This window comes from Xenopus laevis, chromosome 1S (assembly GCF_017654675.1).
Source record: "Xenopus laevis strain J_2021 chromosome 1S, Xenopus_laevis_v10.1, whole genome shotgun sequence".
Classification (NCBI taxonomy): domain Eukaryota; kingdom Metazoa; phylum Chordata; class Amphibia; order Anura; family Pipidae; genus Xenopus; species Xenopus laevis.
Genome location: NC_054372.1, coordinates 13,830,623 through 13,844,715, shown reverse-complemented (window position 1 = coordinate 13,844,715; position 14,093 = coordinate 13,830,623). Strand labels below are relative to the sequence as shown.

Below are 14,093 nucleotides of genomic sequence, written 5' to 3'. Positions count from 1 at the left end.
AATAATCAGGACAAAGTTGACAGGCCTTCAATATTAAAGCTTTTAAACACTTAAAAAAAAAAAGGATTCTGCAATAAAAGATCTGCACGGTGCTTGGGTCACGCGCTCCTCCAGGAGCTTTTAAGTTACTCTTTGCAGCTGAATGGCTCACAAGCTGGAGGGAGGGAGAGACCAAGCACAAAGAAAGCCTTTTATGCAGAATATTCATTAAACATTGAAGTGCTGAGCAGAGAAACAGACATGGGTGGACACTGTGTTACACTGGGGGTGCAGGATACAGCAGTGACCCCCAAACACCAACACTACTGGATCCCCAGGAACCAAGAGAGGGGCCCAGATATACAGTTTATTGTTACATGTTGGGCTGAGAGAGGGAATGCCTCGCAGGGACGGATAGGGTGGGCACCCATTTAACTTCATAAAATACCCGATGAAGGATCACTCGATCCAAAACATGTTGTGCATTACTCAGTAAATAATGACCAAATTATATAGAATAGGCCATGATGGTGCAAGGATAAAACAGGCCAGGATGGAGAAAGGATAGAACAGGCCAGGATGAAGCAAGAATAGAACAGGCCAGGATGGAGCAAGGATAAAACAGGCCAGGATGGAGCAAGGATAGAACAGGCCAGAATGGTGCAAGGATAAAACAGGCCAGGATGGAGCAAGCATAGAACAGACCAGGAGGGAGCAAGGATAGAACAGGTCAGGATGGAGGAAATAGCAGGTAACCCCAAACACCAACACTACTGGATCCCCAGGAACCAAGAGAGGGACCCAGATATACAGTATATTGTTACATGTTGGGCTGTTATTAAGTAAGAGAGGGAATGCCTCGCAGGAACGGATAGCATGGGCACCCATTTAACTTAATAAAATATCTGATGAACGATCACTCAATCCAAAACATGTTGTGCATTACTCAGTAAATAATGACCAAATTAGATATTCAGTTCAGTAAAATGTGACTGCTGGTTTGGAGCAAGGATAAAAACAGGCCAGGATGGAGCAAGAATAGAACAGTCCAGGATGGAGCAAGAATAGAACAGTCCAGGATGGAGCAAGGATAGAACAGTCCAGGATGGAGCAAGAATAGAACATGCCAGGATGAAGCAAGGATAAAACAGGCCAGGACGGTGCAAGGATAAAACAGGCCAGGATGGTGCAAGGATAGAACAGGCTAGCATGGAGCAATGATAGAACAGACCAGGATGGTGCAAGGATAAAACAGGCCAGAATGGAGCAAGGATAGAACAGGCCAGGATGGAGCAAGGATAGAAAAGGCCAGGAGGGAGCAAGGATAGAACAGGCCGGAGTGGAAAAGAATACAGCAGATGAAGGTCAGGGCAGAGAGGAAAAGGACAGGTTGGAGCAGGGTGGAGCTGGCATAGAAAAGACACAGTGGTGCTTCAGAAAAGGACAAAGTGGACTTATGAAAGGACATGCCGGAGAAGGAGTAGAACAGGAAAGACTGGAACAGGTATACTGTATAACACTGGACTGGAGCGGAGCATAGCAGGCGAATAACAGGACAGATTAAAGAATGTCAGAATTGGCGTCAAACAGAACAAACTGGAGCAGGATGTAAATGATTTAGAACAGGACAGACGGGTGCATGGCAAAGCATGTGTGGCACAGGATGAAGCAGCCACAGAAAAGGACAGACTGGAGCACAGGAGGGGGCATAGAACAGGACAGACTGGAGCTGGGGTTAAGAATACAGTGGCACTTGGGGACAGACTAGGATAGATAAGGTAGGGGTAAGGGATTAGTAGCAAGGGATAGGGCCAGGTCACAGCACTACACAGAGAGCTAGGGACTCGTGCACAGTCTGTTACGTGTATTTATCAAGTGATCCAGATAAGAATTCAGTCCTGCGCTTCAGTTATTACCACTTCCACTTTCCTTTTAAGCTGTGTGGCAATTCTTAAATAATGGTGGTCAGTGCACCCCTGTAGCCAAGGTGGCTCAGCAGCTGAAGATCCAGGATCCACATATTAATCACATACCTGGGTGGGGTGAAGCCTTTATCTCCTCAATAAGGACTTACTGACGCCGTTCCCTCTCCAGCCAAGTGCACTTCAAACACTGAGCAACACTTGGTGCCGTTCATTCCCTGCCATCTGAGCACTTCGCTGCTTGTTTAATTATGGGTAAAATAAATCAAAGTTACACGGAGTCTGGGTATTCACAGCTTCACGTTCCTGCTCTCCATACATACAGTATTATACAGAACAAACACTCACAACTTTAACTCATGTATCTACCTGCAAACAAACACATGAACACAAAGTATTTTATACCGTTTTTATAGTTATGCCTATTTTGACTCCAAAGACTATTGATGTCACAGTGTGACTAGTGGATCTGGTATTCGGTCCTCCAATGACATTGTCTGAGTAATAAATTATTTTATTTCATTGGCTTGCATACGATTTATTGTGTTGCTGTCGGTGCCCTGCTAATGTGTATGCAACCGTCATCACACTGTGCAATCACCTCTTCTGTTAATCTCAATTTTGGAGAGTCTCTAGGGAACCGTACCAGCGCACAACACTTAAGGTGGCCATAGACGTAGAGACCGGCTTGTTTGGCGATGTCGCCAAACAAGGGGATCTCTCCCAGATATGTCCACATTGAAGTGGGCAATATTGGGCTGATCCAATCATGGGCCCTAGGGCCCAACGATCGGATCATAATGGATCCGATATGGGCGGTCGGATAGCGGGACCGTATACACGCATCAATGCGGCCGTGATCCGAAGGGATTTTTTAACCTGCCCAATCGAGATCTGGCCAGGCAGATATCGATTGGGGAAGCCCATCAGAGGGCCCCACACACGGGCCAATAAGCTGTCGGACAATATGTGTGAAATGCAAGCTGTGGGGCAATTGTTAGAAATGTCATCGTTTCATCTATAAGCAGCTGAGAATTGTTATGGCGCCAGCAGGTCCCTGTTGTTATTCACCTGTAGGAGGAACCCTCTCTTTTATTACAAATGGAACACTGAGCAGCATTCCGATCTGTGACATCACTGCGAGAACATCATGAGTGACATCAGATGGGCAACCACAGAAGGAACCATGGCCAAAAGACTACACATGGCCCAGCTGTGCCAATGATTTGCACTTCATCAACTGTCCACATGGGGAGGTGAAGAAGACATTTGGTCTGACTCAGTAAGAGCTTTGGAGTCCAGCTCAGATGATACATACATGGGGGTATATTTTTCAAAGAGTGAAGTTGGAGATCGCCACACTCATCTAAAGTGAAATTCCGCCACTCTTCATTCATTTCTATGGGGTTTTGTTTATCAAAAGGATGAACTTTCACTTTCACCCATTGATAAATACTCTTTTAAAAATCCAATAGAAATGAATGGATAGAGGCGGAATTTCACTCTCTAACTTCACTCTTTGATAAATATAGCCCATAGATAGAAGAGTTGTAGACCACAGGTTGGGTTGCAATGGACACATGACCAGGATATATTTCCATCACACCTACACTACCTACCCAAACATCCCAGCTTGATGCAATCCCAGAGAAGAGCAACAGATTAGTGATGTGTGGGGTCAGGAAAAACTCAACCCACGCCCAACCTTAATCCGCAAAATGTTGCCATTGTAGAGCCAGCGCCCAACCCGCACCCAGGTCTTCTCACTATGTGCTCTACGTCTGTGTGTCCCTCTGGTTCCAAGACAAGTAATATTCAGGAGCAGTGAAATTTAATTCCCAAGTTTGACCTGCAGCGGTTGTTCAAATTTCAACCTGAACCCGTTGGCAGTTCCCAACATAAAGACAAAACAAGCAAAAATGTTAGAAAAGAGTAAAACAATGGATCATTTAATGCTCCTTTAATATTGTATGAAATATAAGCAGCAATCTTTCATTTAAACATACATCTAAATATATATATATCTATTCTCTGCACCTTGGAAACACAGGGCTCCAGACATGAGTCTATCATGGCTCCGATCATACAGGCATAACAAATAGCAATATTCTTGTCCTGCAAAGCTTCTCCTTCACTTACTGTAATGTTGGAAAGAATATATAATATAATATATATAATATATAATATATAAGGTGTAAATAATAGAAACTGTACATATGAGCAGCATGCCAAGCCAAGAGAAAGCAAGTCTCATGCACATCCTCGAGGCTTCCCATCATCACTGCACAATGTCTTGTTACCCAGTCTCCCACATTTCCCAAGTCCATTTTCCGATTTTCATTTTAAAAAAAAATAATTGACTTTTTCAGGCATTAACCAGAAGGAATCTAATGTTGAAATATATCGTGTTTTGGGGGTCATTATCAGGATCAAGGCAAATAAACAGCTTCTAGGGTAGGACATAGTGATGGGCGAATAAATTTGCCAGGCGTGAATTTGCGGTGAATTTCCACATTTCGTTCTTGGGAATTTTTGACGCCCGTCGGAAAAGTCAATTGCGTCAAAACCATTGCTCGTCAACACTATTCAGACGCCCATTGGCTTCAACGCCAGCGTCAAAATTGACGTGAATTGATGCAGGCATGAAAATTCGAGATTTCACTAATTTATCGCCGTTTCGGGAGTTACGCAGGAAATTCACTAATTTTTTGGCGAAGCAAAACGAGAGAAATTCGCCCATCACTAATAGAACCCACTCTTATTGTGGGCGGCAGGGGTGTAACTACCGGGGGAGCAGGGGGTGCAACTGGGCCAGGGCCCACACCCCCGCAGGGCCCCCCAGGTAGATTGCGCACGCTGCAGCCGGCTGGAGTCGCTGCAGCGTCAGAGAAAAATCACGCAGACGAGGGTGGGGGCGGGCCCGGCTGCACGGCCCGCCCCCACCAAGTTCCGTTACTGGTGGGCGGGGCATATCATCAAAAACACAAGCAGTGGGCGAGACTAAACACGATTGTGGGGAACCTAATCCCGTTGCCCCCCTTGTTGAAAGCCACTCGATACCTTTAAAATGGAGCTTTGCATCAGTTACAAAAATATTCGTATCACAAAAATACATTGTCAGTTTCAGTTTTCAGATCGGGACAATAAGAAACCACAAACATTGTAATTATCATTATTTTTATTATTATTAACCCTTTGCATGTGGGGCTCACTTTTCAATGAATATCTGACACCCAACTGCTGCATGAAGAGAGAATGAAGAGAAACAGATGCTGAGAGAGGAATAGTGAAGATAAACTTGATTATTTCAGAAACAATGCAGAAGTTTTAATTGATTGTATTTAGAAAGTTTCTTATTTCAGTATGAGGAAGTGAATTTTAAATTTCCCAAAAACTGCCCAGAGCACTCTTCTGAGTAATTTTGCAGTTTATATTTTTTTCTCCTTTTCAAGATATAAGCACTTTTTTCACTACTAATAAAGTGAATTTGAAACTGCACCACCTGCTGTTAACGCCGCTTAGAAAGTTTCTTATTTCAGTATGAGGAAGCTTATATTAAATTTTCATTTTCGCGATAGTTCACCTTTAAAAACAGCTGGAAAGCTTCAGGTTGGAAATCCCTAATACATAAAAATACATAATAATTGCAATATACGTCCATTTTTTGCATCTATTTATCTTATGGGGGATGCTCTGGTGCAGAAGGCTCAGGATAAATACCAAACCCTTGTACAGGTAAAGGATCCCTTATCCGGAAACCTGATATCCAGAAAGCTCCAAATTACGGAATGGCTGTCTCCCATAGACTCCATTTTATCTAAATAATCCAGATTTTTAAAAATGATTTCCTTTTTCTCTGTTATATTAAAACAGTAGCTTGTACTTGATCCCAACTAAGATATAATTAATCCTTATTGGAAGCAAAACCAGTCTATTGGGTTTATTTAATCTTTAAATGAATTCCTAGTAGACTTAAGGCATGAAGACCCAAATTACGGAAAGATCCGTTATCCGGAAAAGCCCAGGTCCTGAGCATTCTGGATAACCGCTCCCATACCTGTACTATAAGTCAAATTATGAGAGAGAGAAAGGTTAGCGCAGTGATGGGTTTGCACATCTGTCCCTATTCTGCTAATAAAACATATGCAACAGTAATAACCTACAATATTCTGTCATTCGGCCACACACTTCTTTTTTTTGGAAATTCCAACCAAGAAGCATCCATAATCAGATCCCTACCATAAATACGCCCACTTGTGATACGGACGGTCACATTAATGAAGCAAATTTACATTTATAATCAGAAGGTCGCAGGAGCTCCACTTCCATTTGGTGAGGGTTTTCATGTCCCAGAAGTCTCTGGGCAGGGGATATCTATTCCTATCTTGAAGGCGAACACAATCAGAACGCCGTGATCTTATGCACATTCTGTAAACACAACAACAGGCGGTAATAGGAACTCCCGGGGGAAGCCACCAGCTCAAACACTGACTGAAAGGATCTCCGGTCCAGTTCTTCGTCGATCTTATGTCTGTAGAAGTCTATGGCAACCAGGCAAAACAAGTTGACGTCCACCAGTTCTGATTTGCCCATTCTGCTGATGACGTGCGGGAGACTGTGGGGCTGGGTTAAAGGAAAACTTTACCCCCACAATGAATATTTAATCAATAGACAGTTAAGATCATATTAAGTGACATATTAAAGAATCTTACCAAACTGGAATATATATTTTAGTAAATATTGCCATTTTACATCTTTTGCCTTGAGCCACAATTTTGTGATGGTCTGTGTGCTGCCTCAGAGATCACCTGACCAGAAATACTGCAGCTCTAACTGTAACAGGAAGAGATCACCTGACCAGAAATACTGCAGCTCTAACTGTAACAGGAAGAGATCACCTGACCAGAAATACTGCAGCTCTAACTGTAACAGGAAGAGATCACCTGACCAGAAATACTGCAGCTCTAACTGTAACAGGAAGAAGTGTGGAAGCAAAAGACACAACTCTGTCTGTCTGTTAATTGGCTCATGTGACCTAACATGTATGGTATGTTTGTGTGCACCATGATCCCAGGGCACGGCCCTTTTTTAAAATGGCAATTTTCTATTTATGATTACCTAATGGCACATACTACTAAAAAGTAAATCATTATGAAAATGGTTTATATATATGAAGCAGGCTTTTACATATGAGCTGTTTTATGCAATATAAGTATTTTTAAAGAGACCAATATTGTTTGGGGGGTGTAGTTTTCCTTTAAAGGATAAGATAACCTTTAAAATATGTGAATGTAAAATTAACGAGGGTGTTATTCTAAGCACTTTTATCATTTACATTCATTATTTATTTTGTTTTTATTCCAAGATATTAAGGGATACATGTACTGTTAATATGAATGAATTTTGTTCCAACAGCTCCACCCGCTGGTCATTTTCTGACCACCAAGTAGTCAAGGAAGTTGTCAGGAGCAAGAAAGAGGCTGCTCTGATGTTCTTCTGCTTAGGAAAAAAAATAGAAACCTTTCTCACATGGGCGAATTTATTCAAAACCGCCACGAAAATTCACTGGCGTCAAAAAAAAAAATATGGACGCCGGTGTCCAAAAAAAAGGACACCAGCGGCCATTTTTTTTGACGCTGGCAAATTTTCAATAAAATGGCCAGTAAGTTACGACCCACTAGGAAACATAAAGGATACATTGCTGAAATCCACCTGCTGACAAAAAAACAGGAGAGGCTCCACATCGCCATGGCAACGGGTGTTCGCTGAGTGAAGTTGGAGAGAGACAGCATGACCCAGTCACGGATCATGGAGGACTGGCCGGTGGCATGCAATGTCTGAAAGACCTGTACACACACAAGCAGATACGATTCAGTCAGTAACAGGACACTGAATGAAGGCAGTAAAGGTGAAATCATTGCACAATTGTGTTTTAAACCCTATGGATCCTACTCCATTTCCTTCACCTTTAAGTTAACTTTTAGTATCTTATAGAATGGCAACTTTTCAATTGGCCTTAATTTTTTTCTTTTTTTATATAGTTTTTTAAATATTTGCCTTCTTCTGACTCTTTTCAGCTTTCAAATGGGGGTCACTGACCCCATCTAAAAAACAAATGCTCTGCAAGGCTACAAATGTATCGTTATTGCTACTTTTTATTACTCATCTTTCTGTTCAGGCCTCTCCTATTCATATTCCAGTCTCTTATTCAAATCAATGCATGGTTGCTAGGGTAGGAACCATAGCAACCAGATTGCTGAAATGACAAACTGGAGAGCTGCTGAACAAAAAGCCAAATAACTCAAAAACCACAAATAATAAAAAAAGAAAACCAATTGCAAATTGTCTCAGAATATCCCTCACTATGTCATAATAAAAGTTAATATAAAGGTGAAAAACCGAAACTCCGCTTGCGCTTCTCTTCAGAAAAGGCAACACGGCAACTATCCATCGTGCAGGGCTTGATTTCTCCTCCCTCCTTCCTTATAGGAGATAGCCAGGGAGGAGAAATCGAGGGCCGCACGATGGATCGTCGCCTTGTTGCCTTTTCTGAAGAGGAGAACAAGCGGAGTTTCTTTAAGTTATTTCTTAATAAAAACTAATAGATTTAAAAGTTTAATTTTTCCTTTGCGTTTTTTTTTCATTCTATACTAATGATTTTTTTTTTTTAAATTTATGTTACTGGTCCTTCAATGCCTTGCTTTCTCCCTGCAGAACAGAAGAATCTCTGCTATGCTTTTCTGTAACACTGCCCTATCTGTTAGGGCAGAGACACACGATCAGATTCGGGGAGATTAGTCGCCCAATGACAAATATCCTCTGCTTGGGGCGAAGTTTCCTCGTGAGGCAACTTCGGGCAACTTCGGAAAACAAAGCGCTCTGAGTGCCCATCCTGCCGGTGATTTTCATTCTAGCCAATGGGAAGGCAGTTCAGGGAGATCAGTCGCCCCGAAGAAGAGGAGATTTGTCGCCGGGCGACTAATCTCCCGAATCTGAGCACGTGTCCCTGCCCTTAGGAGTAGGTAAATTCTCATATTACAGACATTACATGCCTACGGACTCAAATCTGAATACAAAAGAAATATTCCTTAATGAATAATAAAGTCTCAAACTGCTGAAAAACAATTGGAACCATTTAATACGATTTACAGTCGTCTTCTACCCAAGAGTCAGAGGCGTTTTTTTAAGATTCTCCGGGATCTAAAAGTGTAAGAGGCAGTTTTTCTGGAAATGGGTGAAGTAGAAGCCAAGACTGGGTGCAGAGATCTGCCATAGCTTCCAGTTGCAAATGTATCAAGAGACTTTGATAAATCTTCTTTGCCCTATACATTATTCTACGTATGAACAGTGATGGCTGTAGATTATGAGCAGTTCTTATGGACGGTACCTTGTAAACAACTGTTGCCATAAACTGTGGGTAGGGCTGTTGGTTTGACAAGAACTCCCCAATGACCTTGTTCATCACATCTTGCGGAGGGAAAAAGTGACCTAGAAACTGTGGAAGAATCCTCGCTACTACCCGGGCTTCAACAGGGAAACCTTTCCGTATCCTAAATTGTGGAAATAGAGAGCGAGAGAGACGTGAGTTGAATACAGACGGCTGCACTCTCCCTGTGAAGCTCAACGGCAGCAGATGAATGAACCACAGGTGAAAGTCACTTTACACTTCTCACTCTGCTCCCCACTGGGATCACTACAGAACACTAATCACAGTTTGACAGCTCAACCCGCAGTCCCTCATTTGTGCTGGAAAGTCCCTATTTTCTCTGCACTGAACAGCCAGAAAAAGAAACAGTTTCTCACTTAATTGGTTTTTAGCAGAGAGCACAGAACAGCTAACGGGTGCAAATAAGATACTTTGTAACAATTTTGAGACACAAAAAAACTGTTTAGATAAGGAGAAATATTTTCAAACTTTCATAACCTGCCAGATTTTGTAAAATGAACATGGTAATTAGGAGGTGTGGCCACAGAAAGGGGCGTGGTCAATACAATTTGCTGTTCTACGTGCAAAAAAACATTTTGTCCCTCATTTTACTTCCAAAATGTTGTGAGGTATGCCTTCCTATTGTTCTGTTGTCAGGCTCCTGGGGGGGGGGAAAGGGAGGGGGTGATATCACTCCAACTTGCAGTGCAGCAGTAAAGAATGACTGAATTTTATCAGAGCACAGGTCACATGACCTGGGCACCTGGGAAACTGACAATATGTTTATCCCTATGTCAGATTTCAAAATTAAATATAAAAAAATCTGTTTGCTCTTTTGAGAAACTGATTTCAGTGCAGAATTCTGCTGGAGCAGCACTATTAACTGATTCATTTTGAAAAAAAAAATTCCCATGACAGTATCCCTTTAAAAACAAGATATATATGTAACGCTTTCTTGGCCTATCCCGCCAATTAGGGGTTAAGGGTGTCCAGCTAGTGTATGAGCATGGGTTACACTATGAAACTACACTCAGGGCGGAGCCTTCGCTAAATGGAAGCTTCCCCTTTAAGATGGTGTAAAACTACAACCCACAGGCTAATTAGTGTAAAAGATAGATTAATGGACGCCAGGAGGTTCTTAGATAGTGAAAACAAGTGAGATGGTTTATTTAGCACAACAATATGCAAGCAATTGACCACAGGTTTACTCACGCAGGAGTTGCAGTAGGAGTTAGCATATCACAGAGGAGAAAGGATAGCATTGATGATGATGCAGCATGTACAGATGTCACTCCTCAAGTCAAACAGTAGGAAGAATATCTCACTCCCAAAGACCAGCGACCAAAGTGAAACAGGATCGATCAAGTAGGGGTCAGGCAGTGCTCTGCTAAACTGAATTCCCTATCACTGAGTTCCTTACACTAAAGGCACCTTAAAAGCCTTTGGGAGGCTACTCCCTGCTATTCTCCTTGTTGGAGCACAGAACTGCTCATACTACTAAAATCTGACTATCTCTCTCTCCTAGAGAGACTATTACAGATCTGCCCTAATGATAGCTAATCCTCATTCACGGGAGAGCCTGGTTCCCGACTTCAGCACCAAAGGTACAGGTCCCTTTGGGGTAAATGGCTTTACTGGGGCCTTGGTGATCCCAGGCTCAATGGGTAACACCTAGCAGCACAGACACCAGGAGCCAAAGAGGAAGAGGCCACTCCCTACACAGCACTATATAGCAGTGTGGCAGGGGAGTGTCATTACACTCTTTGTCCAATAGGTGTGGATGTTACACTTTACCAGTTACAAGGGCTTGGCCCAATAACAAGGGAAAAGAGAACTTAAGCAAAGGTAGGGGATTAACTCTATAGGAGCCTAATAGATCCTATAGGTCCCTACATACACCCGGGGGAAAAATCCATTTCGTCCCGACAATGGTGAAATGATATAGACACAATAGTAACAAAGTGAATATATAAGTGCAAACCAACAATACCATTGAACATCACTCTTCTGGTATCCTCTCCGGAGGAATACCTGGTAACAATGGGTACTGTGGAGAAAAGAACAGTAAAGAGCAAAAGTGCAATACTGTATTGGGTAAGTTTCAGTGCAAATAACATCAGTTGCATAACTTTATTACATTTTCATGAGAACCCTTAAGGACACTCAGGCACTTAACTTACGACACTTGAACCATCCATAGTGTATCAGGAGGTCCAGGCACAGGCTTGGCTGAAAAGAAAAATTAGCATAGATTTCTTTTCACACATGAACACTCATTTTCAGTGTATAAAAATAGGGGTGTGGAAGCACTCTAAAGGCTAAGTAATAGTATATTTAAGTATAAAGGAAGTGCTAGTTTTAATGCACATTCCCTGGGCCCCTGTCTCAAAAGTAAGTTTACAAAACAGGGGTTTTTAGTTACAAAGTTATGATCATAAAGTTGAAAAGCCACCATACCACGTCAAGGTAAACCCCACATGGCGGTCCCTAACTTGTTTGCCTTTCGGCCATAGTATAAAAAGTCTTACTGCATAGTAGCATTCAGTGTAATCAGTGTCTGTTGAACCTTGGTTTCAGTGAAACCCCATACCCCCCCTTAAACTAATGGGGCCCTATACTTTTAAAAATGGGCGTTGGTTGGACAATGCCTCTCCCTTAAAAGCCGCATACTGGCGGGGGAGGATAGATCCTTTTCACTGAAACCAAGGTTCAACAGACACTGATTACACTGAATGCTACTATGCAGTAAGACTTTTTATACTATGGCCGAAAGGCAAACAAGTTAGGGACCGCCATGTGGGGTTTACCTTGACGTGGTATGGTGGCTTTTCAACTTTATGATCATAACTTTGTAACTAAAAACCCCTGTTTTGTAAACTTACTTTTGAGACAGGGGCCCAGGGAATGTGCATTAAAACTAGCACTTCCTTTATACTTAAATATACTATTACTTAGCCTTTAGAGTGCTTCCACACCCCTATTTTTATACCTCATTTTCAGTGTAGTTGAGTTACATGACCCCACCATAACCAAAAGCTTTATTCCATATCACACCCCCCCTACCCAAGTGTACGAAGTCACTGAGAGCCACTTGGGGAGTAGTAAGGCAAAGAATAAAGGTGCCACTCAGCGAGTAGTTAGAGGTAGAAGAGTTTTGGTGGGGGCTCAGCAGTCTTTGTCTCATGAACCCAACTATTTACAAGTTCCAGACAATGTTCAGAAGTCCAGAAACTGAAAAATGGTGAACAAAACAAATTGAAGAAGGCCCAAAACTTGGGGCATCGATCTAGAAGAAACTTCTTTGAAGAAGACCCCAATAAACAGGCATCAATCTAGATGAAAGAAAACAAAGACAACCCTCAAGGAAATCTCAACAAACTGGAGTCCAGAGAGAGCTGTGCAAACATAGAGGGGGGTCATACACCTGGAGGAATTACAGTCACACCTCCTCTAAGGAAGGCTTGTCAATCCCTCTCCCAAGGCATGATCTGGCCCGTGTGTCCTCATATGAAAGGTAGTAGTTGGGGTGCGGCTTGTCAACGCGGCCCCCATTGGATATAAGCTCACTAAGCCCAAAGTGCTTCTCTTCCTGGAACTTACCGCAGCTTTTCACATAGTGCTTCAGGATGGTATGGCCGTACCACCACTCGTGAACCACGTTGCTGAGGAAATTCAGGTCACGCTCCCTCTTGGTAGCGTCGCTGTGGAAGAGGCCTCCAGAACCAATTCCCTCCTTCCTGAGGAGCTCCCCGTAGATCCATTCATCAAGGTGCTTTTCCATCTCATCATACACCCATTCGGGGGCATACGGCATGTAATAGCCCCACTGGTCATACACCTTGATATTTATGATCCTCTGGATCCTTGAGACGGTGCGCTGCTTCTTAGGGTCAGCACGCCCAGGGGAGACCCAAAAGGAATTATCGACTTCAGGGCTCTTAGGAGGCAGTGGCTCATAACAGAAGAACTTGGTATCAGACGATGAAGATGGAGTTGGCAAAGGTCCAAAATCCATTTCGGCCCAGTCTGGCTCTGGAGATGCTATAGAGAGAAAGCTGCTCTCCGCAGAGGAACTGGGTTGAGAAACATTAGCATTCCCCTTAGTGGAAGCTGTGCTCCTTGGAAGCGTGGAGGAAGCACGGCCGCGGCCCCTACCACGTGTGGCTGGTGTTGCATCTTTAACGGGAGGATCTAGGGAAATGCCCCCCATAGCAACAGAGGCTTGTTCTTCACCCACAGCCGTGGGACTAGAACAGCGTGGCATTGGTGATGGACAGGCAGGGGGTGCAGGCTCATTGCCAGTCACGGCTGCGACATCAGGCACCCTGGGGACAATCTCTTCTGGTGCGGTAGGTGCTGGGGACATGATCATTGGCCCTGGGGACTCCTCTACAACAGCTAGGGGCCCCATCCAGCAACCAAACCCACACACATGGCACGAAGAGCTAATTCTTCGGAAAGCTCTATCCCCTTCAGCGCCCACAATACGCCACAATCACCTTACATTCGGCAGTTATGTCTTTTTCCCCAAAAGTGCCGTTCCACACATACCTCTTATTGCTTGTTTCAGGTAGTGGGTCTTTCAGGGTGAAGTTATTGGAAGCAGAACCGGCTTCCGGATCAGGCCAGCCGTCCCATCCATGATCCGCCATCTTCAAATCAGCCGCTCGCCGCGTGGCTAAAGATGGTTGGCAAATGGCGTACCCGCAGCCGCAGGGTATTGGACAGAGCTGGTATGAACTCCGCACGGGATCCGGCCACAGCCG

General features: G+C 43.4%; 1 protein-coding gene across 1 annotated transcript; it reads right to left on the bottom strand.

The window, feature by feature from the left end:
- Positions 1-5,061: 5,061 nt before the first annotated feature.
- LOC108705859 (huntingtin-like) lies at positions 5,062-10,593 on the bottom strand. Its single transcript, XM_018242639.2, has 4 exons — positions 10,540-10,593; positions 9,289-9,451; positions 7,599-7,747; positions 5,062-6,516 (listed from the first exon to the last, which is right to left on the bottom strand). Exons 1-4 carry the CDS (start codon positions 10,587-10,589, stop codon positions 6,303-6,305), a joined length of 576 nt encoding a protein of 191 aa, XP_018098128.2. The 5' UTR covers positions 10,590-10,593; the 3' UTR covers positions 5,062-6,302.
- Between the last annotated feature and the right edge of the window lie 3,500 nt (positions 10,594-14,093).

Bases quoted from the DNA above. Each gene is read 5' to 3' on its own strand.
- LOC108705859 (XM_018242639.2), bottom strand. From the start codon at position 10,589: ATGCTATCCTTTCTCCTCTGTGATATGCTAACTCCTACTGCAACTCCT. The intron at 9,452-10,539 runs GTGAGTAAACCT...TCCACAATTTAG, and splicing joins ACTCCTACTGCAACTCCTGC to GATACGGAAAGGTTTCCCTG. The intron at 7,748-9,288 runs GTACCGTCCATA...GTGTGTGTACAG, and splicing joins TGGCAACAGTTGTTTACAAG to GTCTTTCAGACATTGCATGC.